The following is a 24260-nucleotide window of genomic DNA, read 5'->3' as shown; positions in this document are numbered from 1 at the left end:
AGATGAATTGGCTTTTTATGAATTTCATTTGATTTAATGTTTTTACCTTTAATAAAAACATTGATCTGGCTGTGATCAGACAGGGGTGACTGAGCTTTGACTGTAAATGCACTGAAATGGGAGGGGCTTATATTTGATATGGCATAATCTACAACACTGTTCCCGAGATCTGAGCTATAGGTAAAATGTCCACAGGAATCGCCTTTGATTCTACCATTGAGGATATAGAGACCTAAAGTTTGACAAAGGTGGGCTACCTCTTTCCCATGCCTATTGACTCCAATATCTTGGTTATTTCTTCTAGGTAGAGTACTGACGATATCTTTGGGTATATGTGTGAACAGATGTTTGTCTCCTGAATTATCAATATAGTCTAATTCTGAACCAGTTCGAGCATTTAAATCTCCACATAGTAAAATTTTCCCCAGAGTTTGATAATGATTAATTTCTTCTTGTAAAGTGTAAAATATTTCATTGTCACAGTATGGGGAATCTGATGGAGGAATATAAATTCCACATATAAAAAGGTCTTTATCTAGAATTCCAAAGCTTTTATCCAATTTTAACCAAATGTGATTTTTGCCTTGCTGTACTGGGGATGTAAAAGGAGCAAGGTCATTTTTTATCCATATGACTAAACCTCCAGAATCTCTTCCACGATGTATTGAGTTGAGTTTCCAGGAGGGTATTATGATTTCAGAGTAACTTGTAGGACACTGAGTGGACACATCTGATCTACACCATGTTTCTGTTAGAATTAGGATGTCAACATTTGTGATGCTGTTTAAAAAATCAGTGTTTGTACTCTTTAATCCAAAAGTTTTAGAGCACAAACCCTGAATATTCCAAAAGCTAATATTTAACATTTAGATATGATCAGCGATTAGGCAATACTGCTGTTTATCTGGAGGCAAATAAAATAAAAAAAAAAAAAAAAAAAAAAAACAAGATAAAATAAAATAAAATAAATAAAATGGCTAAGTAAAAAAGGTAGTCAAACTGATTAAAATAAATCATTGTGAATAATGAATAAAATAATTACAATAATAATATAGTAATAATAACAGTAACATCAACTGAAAATAAAAAACAATCACAGTGATAATAAATCTTTGTGTTGTGATCAGTCATTGTAAATTTTTAGTTGAGCATTTTGTTGCAGAGAAGGCTTAGCAGTCGTTTAATTTCTCCCACATCACTAGTGGAAAGTTCCTGAGCTGCTGCTGATGTGGGTGTCTGCTGTGATAGTACCTGGGCGTAACTGGGTGTCTGCTGGGATGGCCCACGACGCTGAGACAGGCCTTTAGTGTACGGCTGTCTCTCTTGCTGTCTGTGAGACCATTCTGAAGTCATGGGTTGCCTCTGAAGTTCTTGTGGTAGTCTTGAGTGAGATGAAGGTCCAGATGGCTCAAACGGTTGCATTCCGACATTTCTTTTTGCACCTTTATAGCCAGCTGATGGGGAGCGTCCAAGGGCAACATCTTTGATAGTTTTTGCAAAAATCCTGACCCCATCCTGATTCAAGTGGAGCCCATCATACAGGTGCCATGGTCTTATAGAGCTATGATGGACTAAGTGCACGTTGGGCAGACTGGAACAGGAGTGACGGACCTCTTCGTTGATCTTATCAATCACAGAGGGTGGGACGTCGAGTCGTGGGAGCAAGGTGGAGACCAGTACACGTGAAGTGGGGAATGTCTGTGAGGCTTTCTCTGCCATCTCATGCATTTAACTACTGAGGCCTGAGTCTCTGGTGTTCTGTGGGACGGTGCTGGTGTGTGGGTGCGCTCCTTCACATGACCATTCATTGAGTTTGGAGGTGTAGAGCTGCGCGACGTCACTTCTTGATGGAGTTGTAAGTTACTTTCGGTGCAGTTGTTGTTGGGAGATTCACTTTTCCTGTTTGTAAGCTGTAAATACATTGCAGCCTGTTCTTTCAGCTTTTCATTTAACTCTTGGATATTTTTCTCTAGCTTTCTTTCTCTCTGTATTGAGTCCTCTTTCATTTTTGACATTTCAGCCTTAAGTTTCATGTTGATGCTGTGCAAATCCTTAATTTCAGCCTTAAGATTATTGATGGTAAATTCATCTGGGCGGCTCAGAATTAGTTGCTTTAATTCTGACATCTCTATCTCCAGAAGAGCCATTTTCTCAGGAAGACACTGGAGATAACTGGACACATGTGTGGCCTGCTCAGTCATCAGTTCATCAGATGGGGTTGGCGATGTGCTGACTGGAGAGTAGGGCAGCAGCTCATTCTCATCTTCAGATTCCTCTTTAACACTGCAAGTTGTTTCCTCTTCAACTGTCTGCTTTAAAATGGGAAATGCTTTTTCAAAAGCTTGGAGACTAGCTTCATTCCCTTGAATTAAGATCATTCCACTGTTGTACAAGTTGATGGTTTGGAAATGGGAGGAGTGGTCAGCTGATTCAAAAATGCAGATCTGACATCCTTTACAGATTCCTTTCTTCTTAGTGTAGCGGAAATATTTACTAATAACACTTTTCCATATGAGGTTCCTCTCTGTATAGAAGATCAAGTTCGTCCTCTTTTCTTGAGATGTCAAATCAACATAAAGAGATTCAGGATGTTCATGTAACAGTCTCTGTTTAAATGCTTTCCTTTTGTCTCCTTTAATGTCAGCAGGATAAACGATCTCCATGGCAACCGCTGAATGTGTCAGTTATTGACAGTTGAGATTTATAAGATGCTGGTAATTGTTAATAATAAAAATAATATATATAATATATTGATATTATATATAAATCTTCTTAACGATGTTACTGTATTGTCCTGTGTTGATGTAGGCTATATTTGTTTCTTCTTGAGCCTGCGTTGCTGTACCGTACTGATGATTGCTCTTCTGCATGAAGTTGCTCCGATCACTCTCACATCTGCAGATGCTATTGTAAATCACAGTTGCAGCTCCTCCAATGAAGTGTCTGAAAGTTATTACTTTGTTTCTGTACTCTTATGTTTCAGTAAGTATTAAAAATAGGTTTTTATGAGCTTTTGCCTCGATTAACAACAGTATTTTGTGTGAATTAATAGGAGCTCATATCTAGTGCGTCTGTTCAGAATGTTGCTTCTTCTTCTTCTTCTCTCTCTCTCTCTCTCTCTCTCTCTCTCTCTCTCTCTCTCTCTCTCTCTCTCTCATTGAGGAAAAGTCTGATGCACCAGAGCTTGGAGATGGATAGTTTGTCAGATCTCTTACACCAGTATGCTATTATTACAACTTAAAGTGAGGGTGCTTTTGATTGAACCCCTGTAGAACCGAGCCTGGGCTTGGCTAACCTCTCCAAACTGCAACACAGCTGAAATCAGGGATTCTTATCTACTGAATTTAATTTCTGTTCTGTTGAGTTCTGTTAACTTATCAGGGTTTACAGTGCAGCTTTGATGACACTGTGTTTAATTATTAGTCCCCCGACTTTCCCTTTCTATCCCCTTACGCCACTGCTATACCCTATGGTTTTGTGAAACACCGCAACTGCCTCCCCACCCAATTATTATTATTATTATTATTATTTTTTTTTTTTTTTGCTTTTGTCAAAACCTGTATTGTCTGTTTTGAATTATACACAACCAGTGATGATGATTGTTATTAAAATTTTTTAACTTGCAATACAAATCCATGCTGTTAGATTTTGAAATGTGCAGTCTATAAGACAATTTCAACCATGAGTAAGTTTTTGAAGAAAAGACGATGAAACTACTAGATTTTTAGATGTTTGTTTGTTTTGTGTGTGTGTGTGTGTGTGTGTGTGTGTGTGTGTGTGTGTGTATGTTATTGTTAACAGTTACGTCATTGTTTGTTGGGCAATGATATGTGAGTGAATATGTGTTTGTGTGTGTGTTGTAAGGTTTGAATATAAGAAAAAAAAATCTAATAAAGTGTTCTTGGTAAATGCAACGGACACTCATATAACCAAGCAATTTTTAAATACCCAACAAATTAATCAGCACCCACCCAATAACAACAACAACAAAAAAGTAATCAGAACTTATAACCAAAAATCACATCCCTTTTCATTAGTTTGTGACATGGAAACACTTCACATCAGTGTTAAGAAAGAAAGTATACATGCTGGAATACATTCAGTCAACACATTTAGGAATGATGTTTATACTTTTATTGTTTGACTTTTTTTCCTGCTCTATTTATTAGTGTATTTTTAAATGTATTGATCCAAACTATCAATAGCATCCTGTTTTTTGAGCATTTTCCATTCATTTGGAATTTTACCTCTTCCTTCAAATTTTCCCTTGTAGTGATTTTCCAGATCTTCCTTGAATCTGCACACAAACCACTTCCAGTATGGCATCTCGGATTGGTCAGGGGTGATGCTCCAGTCTGCATAAGCTCCTTTTGCTCTTCTGTATTCTTTGTATGGAAACACTCCATCAAATATAAGAAAGTTTCTACCACTTGCTACTAAATGTGTGCAAATATCTGCACAGAGATTGCTTGTTAGATTGTAATGCCATCCATTAATTCCATTGACTCTGTGGAAGGGAACACTGTGATCTCCATCATGGTTTTCTATGGTGTTGGTGCAGATAGCTGTACAGAATGGACACTGAACCCAACAGCACTGACACAAGTGATCAATCAGAAGCTCATCTGGTCTGAACTTGACATCCAGTTTTTCATCAAATGTTTTTGTGTTGAATTTATTGCTGATCTCAGAAATTATGGCAGGAAGTTCTTTTCTAATCACATCTTTTAGGAGGCTGAAATCATCAACATCATCATGTTTGACTCCACTGAGGTCTTTTTCAGAGAAGATCAGCTCATCTGAGAGCTGCTGTGTGAAACTCTTCAACCACAAACCAACATCTCCACTGTTCACTTGAACATGTTCAGTAGATTCATGTGCTGCTTTCACAATCCTCTGCTGCAGGAGTTCAATGTTCTCCTTCATCTTGGGTAAAACACTGACACTGAACTTATCAGTGTACTCTCTGACTTCATCTCTGATGAAACTCTTGAAGTGATCTCTGGGATTATTAATGTAGTTCATGTATTTGTCAAAATCCTCCTCTTCTGCCAGTGTCTTCAAGATGTGTTTTTCCAGATTAGATCTGTTTCCACTCACCGATGGAAAATTTGCTCTAATTTCACCTGCTAAATCTCTGGCAGTCTTCTTGTAGACACTCTGCTCAATGGGCTCTTTGAGTTTCTGACAGATGATCTCACCAAAAATGGCAGCTGATGTTGCTCCATGACAGTATTTCCTGAAAATACTATAGTACTCATCTCTCTTCTTCTCAACATATATTACAGGATCATTTGCATCTCTGAACAGTCTGTGTTGGTCAGTGATAGTCTTGTTAATTTTTTTACAGATGGAAAGAAACAAATCCATGAAGAATTCGTTCTTAAATACATAGTTCACTGGTCCTTCCTCATGTTGTGTTATTCTTGCCTTAATGTAACCTGTGAGTTGTTGAATGTAGCTGATATTGTATCCCATCTTTGAAATGTTAAATGACTTAATCATTTTGTCTGTCTTCTGAAAAATATCTGTTACTAATGATCGTATTTGGGTTTCATCCTCTTGAGATAGAACATAACCCAACTTCTCTTTAGCAGATATGTACATATTTGTAACATGTCTTCCAAGTCCACTGGATTTCCTTAACTGTACATAATCAGAATAACTTGACACAGAGAAAATATCCTTGCTCTCCTTCCAGTGATTTACAGGAGTGCTTTCATAGACATCACTGAGCAGGAGTTTCACATCTCTCAATATGTCAATGTGTTTGATTGCAGGAGTGTCTGTAATGATTTTCTTCACACTCTGTTCCCAAAATGAATCAAACTCTTTCTTCAGTGTTTCTTCATCATTTGCTTTGTCTTTAAGTTTTAAAGCAAGTTCTTTGCTCTTTTCTAAGAGAGTGTTTTCATGATTTGTTCTCTGAGCATCAATTTTTTTCTTCAGGTCTCGCTGCTGAAGGAGCTCATTTAATTTCCTCTTAGTTTCTCTTGTAATGTTTTCCTGAAGCTCTTTGATTCTGATCTCAAATGACATTTTCCACTGAATCAGTATATCTTTATCTTTGTCTTTCTCAAAAAATTCACACATTGATTTTTTGACTTCTTCACTTGTCTTCTTCAGTTCTCTTTGAATCTGAGTTTCCTCAACCTCATGAATTGCTTCATTTTCTATTTGATTGTGCATTTTGTTCTCAGTTTCCATCATGGCACGGCGAAGAGTCCAGGACCACTTGCTGTATTCGGTCTCCAGTTTCCTGTAGGTTGAAATCTCCAGAGAATTTCTGAAGCTGAAGACGAATCGTTCATTCAGTAAAGCCTCCCAGAGATCTTTAATACGATCTTGTAGGTGTTTCAGCATCATTCCATGTGATTTTGCAGCATTTGAAAGAAGAGATTCCTTCAGTTCTTGAATGTTCTCACAGTAGTTTGGGTTTGGTGGTGCCATTGGTGGGCTGCCCTCCCAGAGCTGAGCAAAATACTTCACATCTTTCTGTATATCAAATGAAATGACATCACTGAAACATTGGGCATCACAGACTTCATCTTTAGCAGCGAGTTTTGTCATCTCATCCAGTGTCTTCTGAAGTCGTCTCCTTCCCTCCATGTTTTTCTCTCCAGCTGTGATGTCTGAAACGTTCTGATGCACAAACACACAGCTGGGATTCAGTCTGACCTCGTTCATCCTCATGAAGGCCTGAACAACAATCTGAAGAATGTCCTGCATCTCAGATGGGTTTTCTCCAAATATGTTAATCAAGGTCAGATTTCCAAGACCTACAACAAATGTGGCCAATTCATTGTCATGATGTCTTGTTGATCTTCCAGCCAGTTCTAGAGCACGAAGACCCTCAGTATCAACAACCAGAATATAGTCAAAGTTCATCTGTGTTTTCATCTCGTCTGACACTTTGACCAGCTGCATGAAAGCTCCTCTGGTGCACCTGCCAGCACTGACGGCAAACTGGAGTCCAAACATGGCATTCAGCATGGTGGATTTCCCAGAGCTCTGAATCCCTAAAACTGACAGCACAAAGACTCTCTGGTCTCCCAGTTTCTGGATGAGTTGATCTAGAACAGCAGAGATCCAGATCACAGGAACATGAGCAGCATCTCCATCCATCAGCTCCAGTGGAAACCCAGAGATCATCATCTCTGCTGCAAGATTCGGGAGAGAAGAGAAGTGAATCTGCAGGTTTTTCTTGTTCTTCTTCACAGATGAACATGATTCATAGATCTGACCGATCTCCCTCATGATGTGCTCCAAACCAAAGGCTGCAGCTTGAAGATCCATAGATATTTTTTCAAGCTCTGTTTGTTTAGCTTTGAATTGTTCACATTCATCATGATTCTCTTTCAGTTTTACAACTTCTGACCATTTGTTATTATACTTGTGATGAAGAGCAGAAAGGTCAGCTGATGTATGTTCATCTAGAAGGATTCTGAGCCATTTGAGGAAAAATGTCATCTTGTTGGCAGCATGTGAGCTCATTTCTTTAATAAAGAGCTTCATAAACTCACTGATGTCAGATTCATGCTGTTGTTGTCTAATTTTTTTCATTTCTGTTTCTTTTCTACTCATGTCCATTTCTGTCTCATCTCCTTGAGGTCGATGTAGGTCTTTGTTTTTCTGACTCCACTGATGCCACAGTTTCCCCTGATGGGGCATAAATGATTCTTTAATTTCTGTCAGATGTTTATTCTCCAGTAAACTCATCATCTGCTGTGCTGCTTCTCTTCCTCTTCTGCAGTCATCATCATCTTCCTCATCTATTCTGATGTCTTGTCTAATGTCTTCAAGTCTGAAAGTAGAAGATGTTTCTGAGAGACAATCATTTATAGCTCTTCTAAGTTCGTCTGATACATCTGACTGATTTCTGTCTTTCAAACCGATTTTGAATTTCCCTTTTCTCATCTTTATTATAGTAGATTCATCCTCAGTAAAAAGACAAATGAGTGCCTTTTTGTTTGTGAACAGGTTTTGAATCTTTGCCGCACTTCTGTCACTCCTGTCCAATTGTGTTAGAAGAACAACATTGACTGAGGCCATTTCAGTGAGGATCTGCAGCTGTTTCTCATGGTCTCCTGCATCACCGTGTAGATTACAGAAAGAAACACAGTCAGTGAATTTATCTGTGTTTTTCCCAGAGGGGCAGAACCAGGCGATCTCCACCACTCCATCCATCAGGACTCTGGTTCTGCTGCTGCCTGGGCAGTTCCTGTGGAAGAACGTGTTGTGTTTGTCATTGATCAGACTGTTCATCAGCTGAGACTTGGATGAAGACACAGAGCCAAACCTGAAGAAAAACACCATTGGAGTTTGTGCCTTGTAGATTGGCTGGATTTGACTGATGACTTCATTGTTGGTGTTTCTCATCTTCCAGCTCTTGTTGATTTGTCTGAATGTCCAGAGAGGAAACTCAATCTGTCGTGTGAATGGATCAGGAATAAGCAGAGGCAGAGCGTACTGACACTGGGATAGTTTAGTCACCATTAGCTGCTTCAGGAAACCATCAGCACAATGAAACACGGCCATCTGAACATCCATTGGGTGGATTCGCTCAGATTGGCTTGTTCCTTTATTAGATAAAGATATTGCTTGGAATATATCACCAACGTCTTCAGATGTGTCAGTCTCTCTTTGTTGTGTTTTATCATGTTCACTGGCCTTATTAATGTATCTTACTCTGTAGTTCATCATCAGTAGTTTTTGAATAAACGTCTGAGCCAGCTCCTTTTCAGCACAAAACTCAAGGGATTGTAATGAACGTGCAGTTATCTGAAGAACATCTGCAGCTCTAAGTTTGTTGATTCTTTCAAGATTAATTCTGTGAAATAGATGCTCTGTTTTGTAATTTTTAGTCTTTTCCTGCTGTAGGTCTTCATCTGAACTGACTCCTGCTGCTCCAGGGTCTTTATTCTCTCTCTGTTTAATAGACACAATAATAGATTTATTTTATTCTGTTTCATTTGCATGGAATCATATTCAGTATTGATAATGAGAAAGGGTATGTGATTTTGTCAACGATTTTTGAGTTCTTTTAAACAGTGGTTCTTTTAAACATGTTTTATGTTAAAATACATTCTATTAAACCAAGTTTATTGTTCACCTAGTACTATTAAAATGACAATCAAAACATTAGGTGCTGTCCTATCAGATCTGTCCATTTCTTTTCAGCTCAGCATATAGGAGGGGGAAACACAGACTTGTCATGCCCCCTTCCCCTTCATTAGACCTTCAGTTGTTTTACAATCATATAAGCTTGTGATGGATCAATTAATATTTGATCATCAGATTTCACATTATTTGATCAATCACAAACTTGCTTTTGCCAACTGAAGCCCACTATGTATCAATGAAGTTTGTTTTATTACTTTTTTTCTTCTTCTTTTACATACATATGCACAAGACTTCACAGAACTTCTACAGCATCTGTGATCTCTACATGCAGTGGCACAAAGCATGGGAGAAAACTGCATTCATGTAAAACAAGTCTAACACTTCTCTAAAGATTTTTTGTAAATGTTTACCTTTATACTGTCCAATGCTTCAGTCAACTGCTCACGGAGGCTGTTTTCTGTTTCACACAAGAGAAAACAGCAGTTTGTAAAATATTATCACTGAAGAGTTTAGGGTTCAACTAAAAGTAATTTAGCCACCCTTGTTTCTAACCTGTGATATTTACTTTCATTTGTGGAACATAAAAGGCAGAATTAGAAGGCTATGCACCTGATTATGCACTTTGATAACTTACATGTGTGCACGGATGCTAGCAATAGCGTCACCTCATTTTTGAGTTTTTATGTAACTGAATTTAAAAAACAAACAAACAAACAAACAAAAAAGATCAGTCTTAAAGAAAAAGATGACTAACTTTTAAGTTTAGTCTAAACTTTTATGCAACTGGCCACTGGTGCCCACCCAGTAAGTTTTATTTATTTGGGGGGCAACGTATCTGTTAGACCAATGGTTTTCAAACTTTAAGAGTGACCCTATTTTTTTACTTTTTAAATTGATGCGACCCATGAACAGCAAAAACTGTCAAATTTTGAAATATTTTTACTATTTATGTTTTCTGTTTGAATATATTTTAAGGGTCATGAACTGAGAAACCAAAATTCCCTTGATCTTTTGACGTTTAAGAGGTCACTGTACTATAAAAACATCCTGTAAGTTTCAGAACTTTGTTGTTAGTCTAAAGACAGCTTATATTGAAGGCAGTCTGCCAGAATAACACCTTTTGAAATGTTCTACTCCATGATGTAATAGTTAATAGATAAGCACCACCTCCACAAAAGATGACTGACATCACCAGAGTTTGGATTTAACATTTTCACTCACCAGCCAATTTGGCTACTACATTTTTAAAGTTACTGGCCATTCATTCAACTTCTACTAATAAATAAATAAACAAATAAACCAACAGCTTTTGGCTGTACACACTGGATGCAACAAAGCGACCGTTGAAAATCACATAACTTGGTGTCAGTAAGTCATAAATAGAACGAGGCATCAGTTTACTGTCAGGCATGGGCATCAGAACGATTGTATGTAGGTGGGACAGGACCTATTTTATTTTACGACTCTACTGGTCACTTTGGCCTTCTTCAACAGCCTAACAAACCGAAATTTGCCTGTTGAATATTATACATCATATTTTGAAACAGACTGAATATTTTGGAAGTGAATTCTGGAAGGTAAATTTGAATTATTGAATTTCCAATTACGAAAATGCGTGTGAAATATTTTGAATTGAAATATTCAGATCTTAAATAAACAACTATGTTAAATTTTATTAACTAAAAATGCAAGCCCTGGAAATACAAGGCATTAAAATGCAAGCACTGATAATGCAATGCATTATTTATTCAGTTAGTGCTATGGAACATGCGTTTTTGTTTCCAAGACATATGGCATTATTTTTATTCCACAGTGCATTGATTAATCCCATCATGTTGTAAAAAAAACATAAATAAATAAAAATTGCGACCAAATTATGTGCTAATGCGACCAAGTGAGAAAGTTAGTTGCAAAAGAGTGACCAGTGGGTGGAAAAAGTCTAGAGTCCTGTAAATCTAATGTTATAAACTCAAATTATATTTACCTGGTATTAGAGGAGATTCACCTGTCTTTGGAGATTCTTCTCTCCTCTGCAGAAGTTCATCTGTCTTTGGAGATCCTTTTGTTTGTGGAGGTTCATCTGTCTCCAGAGATTTGCTTGGCTGTTCAGATTTGTCTGTCTGTAAACATTCCTCTGTCTTTAGAGATTCATCGTTTTGGAGAGGTCTATCTCTCTTCTGAGATTCTTTCATCTGTGAAGATTGATCTGTTTGTAAAAGTTCATCAGTCTTTGGAGATTCTTCTGTTTGTGGCAGTTCATTTGTTTGCAGAGATTCATCTTTTTGCTGAGTTTGTTTTGTCTGCAGTGGTTTGTCTACATGATCTTCCTCTGTCTTTGGAGATTTGTCTGTCTGCAGAGGCTCATCTGTCTCCAGAGATTTGTCTGGCTGTTGACATTTGTCTGTTTGCAAACATTTCTCTGTCTTTGGAAATTCATCTTTTTGCAGAGTTAGTTTCATCTGCAGTGGTTTGTCTACATGATCTTCCTCTGTCTTTGGAAATTCTTCTGTTTGTGGCGGTTCATTTGTTTGCAGAGATTCATCTTTTTGCAGAGTTTGTTTTGTCTGCAGTGGTTTGTCTACATGATGTTTATCTGTCTTTGGAGATTTTTGTGTCTGCAGAGGCTCATCTGTCTCTAGAGATTTGTCTGGCTGTTGAGATTTGTCTGTTTGCAAACATTTCTCTGTCTTTGGAGATTCATCTTTTTGCAGAGTTTGTTTTGTCTGCAGTGGTTTGTCTACATGATCTTCCTCTGTCTTCAGAGATTCGTCTTTTTGCAGAGTTTGTTTTGTCTTCAGTGGTTTGTCTACATGATCTTCAATTGTCTTTGGAGATTCTTCTGTTTGTGGCAGTTCATTTGATTGCAGAGATTCATCTTTCTCCAGAGAATTGTCTGGCTGTTGAGATTTGTCTGTTTGCAAACATTTCTCTGTCTTTGGAGATTTGTCTTTTTGCAGAGTTTGTTTTGTCTGCAGTGGTTTGTCTGCATGATCTTCCTTTGTCTTCGGAGATTCTTCTGGCTGTGAAAATGATGATGCTAGTGTAAGTTACTAACTACATATGAAAACAAATATTAAGTAAATAACAGTTTCTCATTTCACAAAAATGAAATATAAATGTTTTGTTTGGTGTCACTTTGGGGGTTAAAGTCGAAGCTCAAGCTGAGCCTTGAGTTCGAGCCTCCATTGAGGACAGCAAGCTAAGTTCTTTTACCATTAACCATCAGGACTGAATGGGCTGGTGAAAAATGGTCTTGAGAAACCTAACCCTAACCATATTGAACCTACTGATCAGTCTCTAGTATCCTAAAATGTGTTCCCAAAAATGAGGGAAAGGTGAAACATTTGATTTGTCAGCCCATCATATCAATACAAGGATACTGCATCATTTCAATTACAGGCCTATTAAACACCTGTTAAACACTGTGTTTGACTTTGGCTTACCATTAACTAATAAAACAGTTTGCTTTTGAGAGAGATAAACACCCTTAATGGAATGAATGTGCAAGGTATGAAAATGCAAATATATGAAAACTGTGATGTCATCTGCATGTGTGTTCAAACTAAAGTATTTTTAGTAGTTTTTGTGGATCTGTGTGAACAGATGTGGGTGAAATAATGATAAGTTTATGCAAAAACATTCATCAACGTCAAAACAACGCTGAATACCAAATAGTACAGAAATGTCCTGTAAATGAACTAAAATGCATTCAACACTAGAAATAAAAATAAATGTTTTAGAAAAACGTCAAATCAACATTATTTTTACAACCATGACTTTTAAACATTTTGTTGAAATATCCCTAGTGAAAAAAAGTATACTTTATTGTATTTGTAATATATTTCCTGTTTCAATAGTACATTGCAAATATACTAACCAAAAATTGTACTAACTTTAAATATATAAAAAGTGTATTACCACCATGCTTTTACCTATTTTCACAATACAACTTTTAACACACTTTAAAATAATTGTAATTTAGTATATTTTAAAAAAAAATATATTTTCTCAAAAAATATACTTGAAATGTAGTTTTGTTTGTTTTGAAAAAGTGTATTTATTTGCATACTTTATTTAAATATATTTTTGTTATTTTTAACTGTGTGCTGAAATGTAACAAAAATGCATTAGTAACTTTTAAAGTACATTATTAAACAACTTGTTAGTATTTTAGTTAAATTTTGAAATTGTACTTCATGCTTGCAACAGAAAGTAATAAAACATATGATAAATAATAAATGCAAGCCCATTTAAAAATTATTAAATGAAGTGTTGCATTAAAAATCTTGTAATTGTGTTTTGTTATTTTAATAAATTTATACAATGTCACAGAGCAGGTCCATTTACATCAATGCATTTATAATTTTATACCTGAAATATTAGAACACAAATATTTCCTTGCTGTAAAAACACTAGTAAGTTTACTCTATTTTAACCAAAATGTTGAGTTTACTAAATTTTTTTCATTGTTGCTGAAATATTAGAACAGATATTTCCCATAACTAATGAAATTTAAGTAAAATTACTCAAAATGTCCAAGACATGCTGTTACGCATGCGCCCTGGGCGACAATTGCCCCTCCCCCACGTCGCAGAAGCACAACGGCTGAGGATTCAACGTGTTTGCAGAGGATCTATTTCGGTAAAATCAAGGTAAAAGCTTTTAATTTAAGTCTCATTTTCTGTTTTTTTTTTTTTTTTTTTTGCTTGTTAGTCCTTATGATGGTTAGATTTTATGCACTTTGTTGCATGCTGTTTTGTGGAACATCTTAGCCCATTCAAAGAACTCAAACACGGTTGACCCTGCACATTATTTGAAGCGATTTCTGTTCAAACCAGTTAACTTAATGTCCGCTTCATATCTGTAAAATTAGCTGCTGGTTGTCTATTAATTACTATGTTATCCATTCGTGCTAGTGATAAGTTACGAGAATAGGAGTAATTTGAACGACGGTTGTTTCATGTGACGTTTTGCAGAATTCAAAATTCAGTGAGAAGTAAACAAAACACTTCAAACCATGAGAGAGCTAGAGAGCGCGCAATCCGGTCAGTGTACAAACGGATGGAAAAGAACGCTACATCTTCAGACGGGTTCTTTTAAAATAACTCTTTTTAACTTGACACGGCGATTTTGAAAGCAACTATGAGTGCTAAACTGTAGTCAAGCCGTAGCATTATTTGTTAGAAATACCTGGTTGCGACGAAAATAGTATGCGTGCTTAGTATGATAATTACGGTAATGTGCAGGCAGTAACAAACAACACGCATTCTGAGATTGTCAACGAGTCTTTAGCAGACCCATCACCCCCTACCTCCTCAAGCAGAGTATATATAACATTGAAACTTATTTAAATGTAAGTTAACGATCTTAGTTTTAAAATACCAGATGTTTCCATTTACATCACATAAAAAAAAAAACACTCTATACATTTGGTTTTGTTTTTTCAGTGTTCACTGATTTTTGATTAATGGATAACACTTTTTTATTATTTTAGAATACCAGTTGATGACTGCTGTCCAGTGGAAATGTAAGTTCAGATGCTTTAGTTTATGTTTGTTACAAGTGCTATGTTTGTGACATAACAGACATTCTTTACATTTGTGTTTACTTTGCAGAGAGGATCTACTTAGATAAATGTAAGATGAATGCAGTAAATGAGACTTAAAAGCATTTATTTCATTTTCTTCCACAGATCGATCATCTTGCTTGATAAAACCTCAATATATCATCAGGAGCAACCGGTATTAATTTTGTGCTCCTTGATATGTTTTTTCCCTCCAAAAATGGACAGTCTCTGACTTAAATTGTATCAATCACCAAAGGCCACATTTTCAGCTAAAAATCTTCTTTGCTGTTCTGCTGAAGAAAAATACTCATGAACATCTTGGGTGGCGTAAGGGTGAGTAAATTAATAGCTAATTTTTATTTTTGAGTGAACTTTTTCTTTAACTGAGCCAGATGATGTGTCAGATTTTATTCAGTTTGCATACTCGTTTGACAAGTAACAATAAATGTCAGTGTCCTTTCAAAGACTGTAAATTTAATACAAATGTGTATTTAATACCCTTGATGACTTTTCACTGAAAGATTTATTTTCCTCATCAAAACCTGTTTTTTTTCCTTTTCCAAAATTTTCAAAACCCTATTCCTTTTCAAAAAGTGTGTTTATGGATTGTGTCCTTCAAAATGTTAATAGCCACTCAATGTTTGTTCTTAGATCTTTGCAGGATTCAGTCGCATATCTCGGATCTGAGTTCTGCGCAGCACTGGACACAGACTCTGCACTTTTGACATTTTCTAGAAAAAAAAAGGATTTTAAATTTCACATCAAGTTAATTAAAAGGTATCTCTTTATCATGTTGCTGTAGTTGTCATCTTTAAATCATGATTTGCTTATGATTGTTATCCTCAGCCTGTCTCTATTTTTTCATAGTCATCTGATGTTTCCACTGCAGTACTTCAGGGCCTTTCAGTCATCCTGGAGAATGACCCAGAGGAATTTTACAGGATGTGTTTCGTAAGTATTACTGGATTTTCTGCTCTCATCATTTTGTTTTATTCAATATGAATATAGTTCAGGTTATGTGTATTATTATTTTTTTTTTTAGTTTTGCAGTAGATGCTATATTTGTCTTTTGTGAAACAGTTTATTACTGAAATTGGTGTAAATGCTTTAACTTCGCGAAATTGTGTTGAGTGATCACAAACATCATTACAGACTTTACACACTTTGAAATAAACTTTTGAAATAAAGAGCCTAGTTCACACAAAAATGGAAATTAGCCCATGATTTACTCACTCTCAAGGCATCCTAGGTGTATATTAGGGCTGCACGATAAATCACATGTGATTGTCATGCGCATCTCGACAGTAAAGATGGTTCTGTGATTAGAAGTAAATCTCCATCACATGCATTCAGATGGAGCGGAATTTAATACACAGAGCCTTAGTTCACTGACAAGCTACGCAATATCGCGTTCATAATCGAATGCGATTCATCTGCGAGTATGAACATGATATTGTGTAGCTCGTCAGCGAACTAAGGCTCTGTGTATTAAATTTCGCTCTATCTGAATGCACGTGATGGAGATTTACTACTAATCACATAACCGTCTTTACTGACAAGATGTGCATGACAATCGCATGCAATTTATCGTACAGCCCTATTGTATGACTTTCTTCTTTCAGACCAATACAATCAGAGTTATATTAAAAAATATCCTGGCTCTTCCAAGCTTTATAATGTCAGTGGGTGGCTGTTTCTGTTCAACAGTTTAATGAAGTGCAGTAAAATGCGTCCATCCATAATAAAACATGCCTCACACAGCTCCGAGAGGTGAATACAGGCCTTCTGTAGCGAATATATGATTTTGTACGAAAAATGTCCATATTTAAAACCATACACTTTTCTCTCACTTCCGCTAACTGTCATAGGCAGAAGCCATCCCGGGCAGCTGATGTAGGATGTGCGTGTGCGTATGCGCCGGTGATTAGTGACAAACATGGAAGCACAGGACAGAGCGAAATGAAACACCAGTAACGAATTAGAAGTACAAAACAAAGATCCATAAAGAAGAATGTCGGAGGATTTCAATATAAACCAAGAGCAAACTGGTTTTCTTTTGCTAAAGTAAGGAAACTTTGCTTCCTTTGCTCCTGTAAACAAACTTTTCTTTGCTAGTCGAAACTTACATTTCGACTAGCATATTTACACCAGCGCATGCACACAAACGTCCTACAACATCCACCTGGAAAGGCTTGCACGTATGACAGTTAGTGGAAGTGAGAGAAAAGTGTTTATAACGTTTTAAATGTGTATATTTTTTCTTAAAAAAATGCATCGATCCACTACAGAAGGCCTTTATTCATGTGTGAGGCACATTTTATTATGGATGGATGCACTTTCTTGCACTCCTTTTGAACTGTTGAACAGAAACACCCGCCCATTGCCATGGAAAGCGTGGAAGAGCCAGGACATTTTTTTTAATGTTACTCTGATTGGATTGGTCTGAAAGAATGAAGTCATACACACCTAGGATGCCTTGAGGGCGAGTAAACCATGGGCTAATTTTAATTTTTGGGTGAACAAACCCTTTAAGATAAAATCATGTAAATGATGGGTGTGATCCATCACTCCATAACAAGAGAGAAAATGCTCTTAGCATTCTTAGCATGTTGTAAAAAAAAAAAAAAAAAAAAAAAAAGTTCTGTAAATCTATAATGTTGAAAACAATGTACAAAAAATGTAGTTCATGGAACTTGTAATATTCCAAGACTTCCAAGACAAGGCATGCAGTAATAGTTGACACAAATGATAATTTACACTTTTGCTCTGATTGAAATCATGTATTGTGAAATGTCACTATCACACTATAAATCTTGTCATCTTTCTTTGGTGATCATAATTTAAAGCTTAATTACATTTCCTTGTGCTTGATGTTTGCACAGATCATTGTACACTCACTCTGGTCATCAATATGAATCAATTTGCTTATAAATTAAAAGCATTAAAAGTTCCTTGTCAATGTATGCTTTTAGAACATTTCCAGTATTGAAATGGAGAAATTTACACTGTACCTATTTTATTTCTCTACTTAGGATGTGGATGCAGACTTCAGTCAAGCAGTTGTAGACCTGCTCACAGTTCTACCAGAGGACATGCCCTCATTGTGGATGCAATAAAGGCAATCATGGAGGGAAGAATTGTCATGGATGGGTTTGAAAGGCCTGTATTTTATTTTTGCTGTTCTGTTTGCATGCCATTCTGAAAATGCTCTATTGTTTAACAGTGTTCCAGTGGGTCCAGATAATGTTATGACAACAAAGTGTTGTTTAGTCAAGAAGTCTGTAAAGAGTATTATAAGAACACAGATGTTTTAAAAGCTAATTTTTATTATTGTGATATTCTTAAAGTTTTTTACAAAAATAAACTGTTGAGAATTTCAAACTTGTGTTAAGTTCATTTCATGCTGGTTGAGCGAATAAAAATACGTTCAGTTTACTTAAAGAAAATGTGGAAACCGATTGCACAAAATATTTTAAGTTCCCATAGCTTAAAATGGCAGATTAAATCCATGTTGAGAATAACAGCATTTAAGATGTTTGCACAACACAAAATAACACTATTAGTTAATAGAATTAATAAAGTAATCTTACTATTAAATCTTAAGTAAGATTAGTAAATGCTTAACGTTGAAATTTTAACGTTGATTGGATTTGCAAAATCTAAACTAAAATCAATATTGATTCAATGTTGGCAAATTCACCTATGTTGACAAACGTGACGTTGGAATGACGTTGCTATTTCAACGTTGATTCGATTTGCAAAATCTAAACAAAATGTAATCAAATTGATTTTTGGCAACTGATTCCACGTTAAAATGGCAGCTGGGAATGCGCTACTGTAATCAAATTTTTTTCCAACACTGACACCATGTAATTACATTTACTAATGTCAATAAAATTACGTTACTTAAATTTCAAATGCAGTGTCAAAAAATCTTTAATAAATCACCGGAGAATGCGAGCTAATGCCGATTAGTCCTATACAACATAGATCAATGAAAGGCTGCCTATCATCAGAAGCGCCTGCAAGATTTCTTCCGAGGGCAACTTTTTCATATAATTGTATAGCTGCTTATATTTTCTGATTTTTATGTTGCTCTGTTCTGAATAGACTATCGTAAAATTTAAAGGGTTTGCTGGATTTACACAATTTTGTCTGATGTGTGTAGCAGAATTATTATTCTTTTTTTAAATCCATGCAACAAATGTTTTAAAAACAGCGTACTTGAAAAAACGTCAACACTTTAATTTATTAACATTTAGAGCAGTTAATTTATTGCATTCCAGATGCTTTTAAAGAACTTTTCACTTTAACTTTTATGGGAAGTTTGAATGTAAATCATTGTTATGAATTCGTTGTATTTCCATTTGTAAAATACAAATTAATTGTTATAGGCTAACCCGATCTCATGAAGGTTCCTATCACGATTTTCTGTTTATGTTGCATAATAGGCCATTTATATACGCAGAAATTGACCTTGGCGTGCATATGAAACGTATATCAGGGCTTATTCCCCACAGCGCATCTTCTTCCAAAAACGAAAAGTAGCTGAGATAAACGTAAATCTTTTTTTCCGGAGGTGATGTGGACTTCGTTCGCGCGTCTCAAGCTTGATTTCGCTTGGATGATTATCTTACAGCTTGCGATATGCGTGGGCGTGATCACATTATAGGTGAGCTCAGACTCGCATTGGTTTCATTTATGGGTTATTTTATCGGAGAATATTTGTTTTCGAGATGACATGACTTACTTCGTTTAATAATAGTCACTTAAAGCTTTCTTTATACTGTATTTCTCATGCCATTTTCGTTCATTTTAGTAACTCGTTTCAGCAAGATTCACGGAGACTGAGAATGCAGAAAGCACACTGTATTTTTCTTTATTTTACAAAATCAAAAAAAAAAAAAAGTTGTGTTGATAGGAATACATAACATTTCTGTAATTTCTCAGTCAATATTAAATTAATGAAATAACTATGAGTTTCTCTTTGTTCTGTATTTTTAGTTTTGATAACTTGAAAAGTAAAGTCAATTTGAAAGTAACTTGAAAGTAAAGTAATTAGTAATCTGATTATTTTTTATGCAGTAATCAGTAATGTAATTAAATTACAATTTTAAAGATGTAATTTGTAGTGGAATGCTTTTTTGAGTAACTTACCAGACAGCAATAAAAACAGCCCACAGAGCACAAAGAGAAATGGTTTAGAAGGCTCCTGTGCACGCTTTTTTGTTTGCTCCTCCCCTGTAAACAGGAGAATTGTGTGTGTGTGTGTGTGTGTGTGTGTGTGTGTGTGCACCTGGTATTTATCACGTTATGGGGACCAAATGTCCCCACAAGGATAGTAATACCAGCAAATTTTGACCTTGTGGGGACATTTGTGAGGTCCCCATGAGGAAACAGGCTTATAAATCATGCAGATTGAGTTTTTTTGAGAAAGTAAAAGTGTGCACAGTCTCCTGTGAGGGCTAGGTTTAGGTGTAGGGCGATAGAAATTTCGGTTTGTACAGTATAAAAACCATTGCCTATGGAATGTCAACCATAAAAATGTAAACCCAGCATGTGCTAGTTCAGTGAATAAATGTGAATAAATTTCTTGAATAAACTGATATAACTCCAATAAAATCAGCTAGCTAGTTCAGGGGTGGCGAACTCCCGTGCTGTTAATTTTAATTATGCCTTTTTATTTTATTTATTTATTTATTTATTTATTTATTTATTTATTTATTTATTTATTTTTTATTTATTTTCATTTTTTGCTGGTATGGCGACTTACCAGGACTTCTCCCGCTGCAGCGTTTGTCGATGCTGTGTCTGCTCCTGCACCTGCAACATTTAAAGGAATGGGAACTTATTTCAACAGAAAAAAGAAAAGAAAGCTTAAAATATGCTTACTCTTATGTAAAAGTTATGTATTCCAAATTTAAATGACTGTCCTTACATTTGTTGATTGAAATTAAATTACCATTATATGATGATCTTCTCACAGTCACATCGGTACTTTGCTCATTGTCTGGGTCACAGCTCTTCTTATCCACCTTTTTTCGACAAGTGCAGTTCACACATCCCATAGCATCAGAGTCAAGCTGCAGCTAACAGATTGATTATTTTCCAGATTAATCAGGAAAACAACAACTTTTTTATTTTTGCAGCTATATTAAAGAATGCTTTCTGTCTGACAACATAAATGATCAGGATGGGTATTTTGTGTGGAGAATCTTCTCAAAGGCCTCTTAAACTTGTGATTTAGCGAGGAATGACTATGGTAAGCTATTATTTTGACAATTATATGACAACAGGCTGCACTTGGATTGCTCAGGAAGTCTCGGAGCAGTGATGCATGAAGTCTCGGGTTACGCATGCAACCATGGTTCCCTGAAAGGGAACTCAACGCTGTGTCTCCCTCTAGGGGACACATTGGGGAACGCAGCCTCAATGTGTCCCCTAGAGGGAGACGCAGCATTAAGTTCCCTAGAAGGGGAACACCTCGGGTTACCCATGTAACCATAATTCCCCGAGACGCTTCGTCTCCCTCTAGGGGACACATTGAGGCTGCGTTCCCCAATGGAGGGAGGCGCAGCATTAAGTTCCCTAGAAGGGGAACTGTTGCCTTGCTAAGAGTGCTGCCCAATCTGAACGACAAAAAGATTACCCTGACGACCCTTCTACTTCAGCTTATATTACAGGCTATCAACTGGCCACCTGCATCAAACAGTGCTTGACCAGTAAAGTTAATCAATATTTTCAAAAGATCTAACAATAATAGTGTTTTTAGCATTTGACTGAAAGATTTATTTTTGTAACTTTACCATATGAAAAGGTGAAATGATCAAACATTTAAAAACAAAACTTTGCTGCAGCACACAGTCGTCATGGTGAAAAACAGAAAAACGTTAAGAAAAACAGTAAGACATAGTCCTTTATATATAGAGGTGCCAAACCTTACTGATTTGAACATGCCAAGAATACAAAAATATTTAGTCCAGACTAGGTACAGTTTTGCACTGAATGACAGTTTTACAGTTTGGAACATTATTTCACCCATATTTTGTCCTTTTATTTTTATTTTAAAGTTATTTGAAACATTACAGTAGACACTATAAAATCACTTTAATTTTACTTAATCACTTAAATAATCACTTAATCACTTAAATTTAATTGATGCGTCTTTGACATCAAAGTTATGATTATAGTGATACATGTCCCTTTTTTACATTCGCGTCCCTGCCTCTAAGGAACTCCCTGCACGTCGCTGTCTTTCACTTTCGTTGAAATGATTCACTGCGTTGTTATTGCCATGGCATATAACGACTTTGTATGAGAGGAAAATGATTAATGCGCAATTTACAGTAGCTCCTTGCTTTCAGATTCTATTCTGGGCTTTCAGATTCTATTCGATGTTTGCTGCATGGCATACACAGATAAAACAATTTTGGTTCTTCAGCAGTTCTCTGTTTTTTGGTTTCTGTTTCACTATAAATGCTTTCAGATTCTATTCAGGGCTTTCAGATTCTATTCGATGTTTGCTGCATGGCATACACACATAAAACAATTTTGGTTCTTCAGCAGTTCTCTGTTTTTTGGTTTCTGTTTCACTATAAATGCTTTCAGATTCTATTCTGGGCTCAACTATATCTGTGGTGCACAACATCAAAGTCTATAGCTTATGAATTTGGTCTTCCAATCAAGGGCATAGGTTTGATTTTGACATTGACATTTTTATCATTCAACTGAACTGTGCAAGTGTTTTAAACACTTAACACATATGTTCTTATTCCGCCAATGTATCACATGTGCGTCCTTGAATGTGCGCAGTTTTCTAGAATATTAACTTTAACTTAATATAAGTTGTCAGACCTATTGAAGATGCGAAATTGTAGCATATATTTAATTGTGTGATTAAAATTATGGCTAGGGACAATTTAGTAGTCGCTGGATATTGGTAGGGTCATCATGTCCCTAGGCTCCCTACTAAATTACAGGCCATTGCCTCCAATATCTTAATGTATTAACCCTTAAGCTTTTTAGAATGTCTCTAATTCGCCTATAACCTGCGCAATTACGCACAATTAACAAATATTCTGACCAACGAATAAAGTTCTTCGCTGTTATGATCCGCATGCAGTTTACATTCCTTGCTGTGTAATTTTGTGCAGTTTAGTTACATCTCTTGAACGGGTATTAAGAAGTATATCGGGGTGGAGTATTAAAAATACACTGCAGATACTGTCTTCACTTTCACTTTCGTTTGTACAGGGTTTTTTTTTAAAACGGCTTCTACACTGTAAAAAAAAAAAAAAAACACAATTTGTTTAGTCATCTTAAAATTATTTGTTTCCCTGCTGCCTTAAAATTTTAAGTTCAGTCTACTAAAATAAGTTTATTCAACTTGAAATTTTAAGTTGTACTAAGTAACAACTTAGATATTTGTGTTTGCTAAACTTAACAGATGGGTAAGTAACCCAGCTGCCTTAAAATTTTAAGTTGATTAATCTCAAATATCTAAGTTGTCACTTAGTATAATTTCAACATTTCAAGTTGAATAAACTTTTTTTGAGTTGACTGAACTTAAAATTTTAAGGTAGCCAGGTTACAAATTATTTTAAGTTGACTCAACAAATTGTTTTTACAGTGTATGGGAGAAAAATGATTAACGTGCACTTTAGCGTGTTGAGCTCAGATTCTGATCTAGTATGCATTATCAATATTGGTGTATATAGTCATGTTTGGTCCTCCATTATCTTAATACTTTAAAGTACCTTAAGCTTAAAATGTCTCTAATTCACCTATAACCTGCGCGATTATGCACAAACTAAAACATACATTCCGACTAACGATAAATAATCTCTTACCTCTCTCCTGGGAGTGTTCTGGCGAACAAACAAACACACAAATCAATCAATCAATCCAAGGTTCCCAAAATATGTTGCGTCTGCTAAATGAATAATAAAAGTCAAACCTGAGGGAATCGGGATTCCAAACAGCAAGCTGAAGTCTTCTGCTAGATGGTGCATAACAGATGTGTCTTGTTTTCTTGAATTCATTCGCTTATTTAAGATGCATGCCAGCCAATCAGAATGGATTGGTGGTCTGTGGTGATGTCAGTGTGTGATCTTTTTTCAGTACGCTATAACACATGACATTAAAGAAATCTTAATAGAGGATCGGATCATGTTAATATCACTTGGCAGTAAAGAAACCTGCAAAATAGAGGATCGGGCGGGGCCCAGATCAACTCGGGGTGGTGGGGGGATTCCAACCAACTACACAAAATGATTTACTGTGCCTCCTGGTAATGGGTGAATACCCATAAGGTCTTGCTCCTGAACAATATGCTTGGCAAATACATGCAGTTTTATAAATGCACATATCCTCCATAATAACTCCTTATTTACATTTTTAAAATTACAATATTTGTAGATACATAATTACCCACTTCAAAAACTCCAGTTTTGAAACTCTGGTGTTAAGAACTCTTGGAGTAAAGAGTTAATATGCTGGTGGTGAATTTAAAGAGATTAACATGGCTAGTGAAAACAGCACCCTCTGGCTGGTGAAAGTATGTTTGCAGCAT

General features: G+C 36.0%; 1 protein-coding gene and 2 long non-coding RNA genes across 3 annotated transcripts; 2 read left to right on the top strand and 1 right to left on the bottom strand.

Moving 5' to 3' along the window:
* Positions 1-4169: 4169 nt before the first annotated feature.
* On the bottom strand, positions 4170-23681 carry LOC127162743 (interferon-induced very large GTPase 1). The gene is made up of 7 exons (XM_051105604.1): positions 23646-23681; positions 23539-23556; positions 20652-20778; positions 20463-20512; positions 11108-12143; positions 9534-9580; positions 4170-8928 (listed from the first exon to the last, which is right to left on the bottom strand). The coding sequence occupies exons 3-7, from the start codon at positions 20755-20757 to the stop codon at positions 4177-4179; spliced, it is 5991 nt and encodes a 1996-aa protein (XP_050961561.1). The 5' UTR covers positions 20758-20778; positions 23539-23556; positions 23646-23681; the 3' UTR covers positions 4170-4176.
* LOC127163431 (uncharacterized) lies at positions 13615-15431 on the top strand. The gene is made up of 4 exons (XR_007827480.1): positions 13615-13775; positions 14618-14650; positions 14816-15022; positions 15341-15431. It is a non-coding gene; the product is annotated as an uncharacterized LOC127163431 (long non-coding RNA).
* LOC127163434 (uncharacterized) lies at positions 15428-18064 on the top strand. The gene is made up of 3 exons (XR_007827483.1): positions 15428-15466; positions 15557-15640; positions 17722-18064. It is a non-coding gene; the product is annotated as an uncharacterized LOC127163434 (long non-coding RNA).
* Positions 23682-24260: the final 579 nt, after the last annotated feature.

This window comes from Labeo rohita, chromosome 3, assembly GCF_022985175.1.
Source record: "Labeo rohita strain BAU-BD-2019 chromosome 3, IGBB_LRoh.1.0, whole genome shotgun sequence".
Lineage (NCBI taxonomy): Eukaryota > Metazoa > Chordata > Actinopteri > Cypriniformes > Cyprinidae > Labeo > Labeo rohita.
Note: the sequence above shows the minus strand (reverse complement) of the source record. Positions and strands in the feature narration are given on the sequence as shown.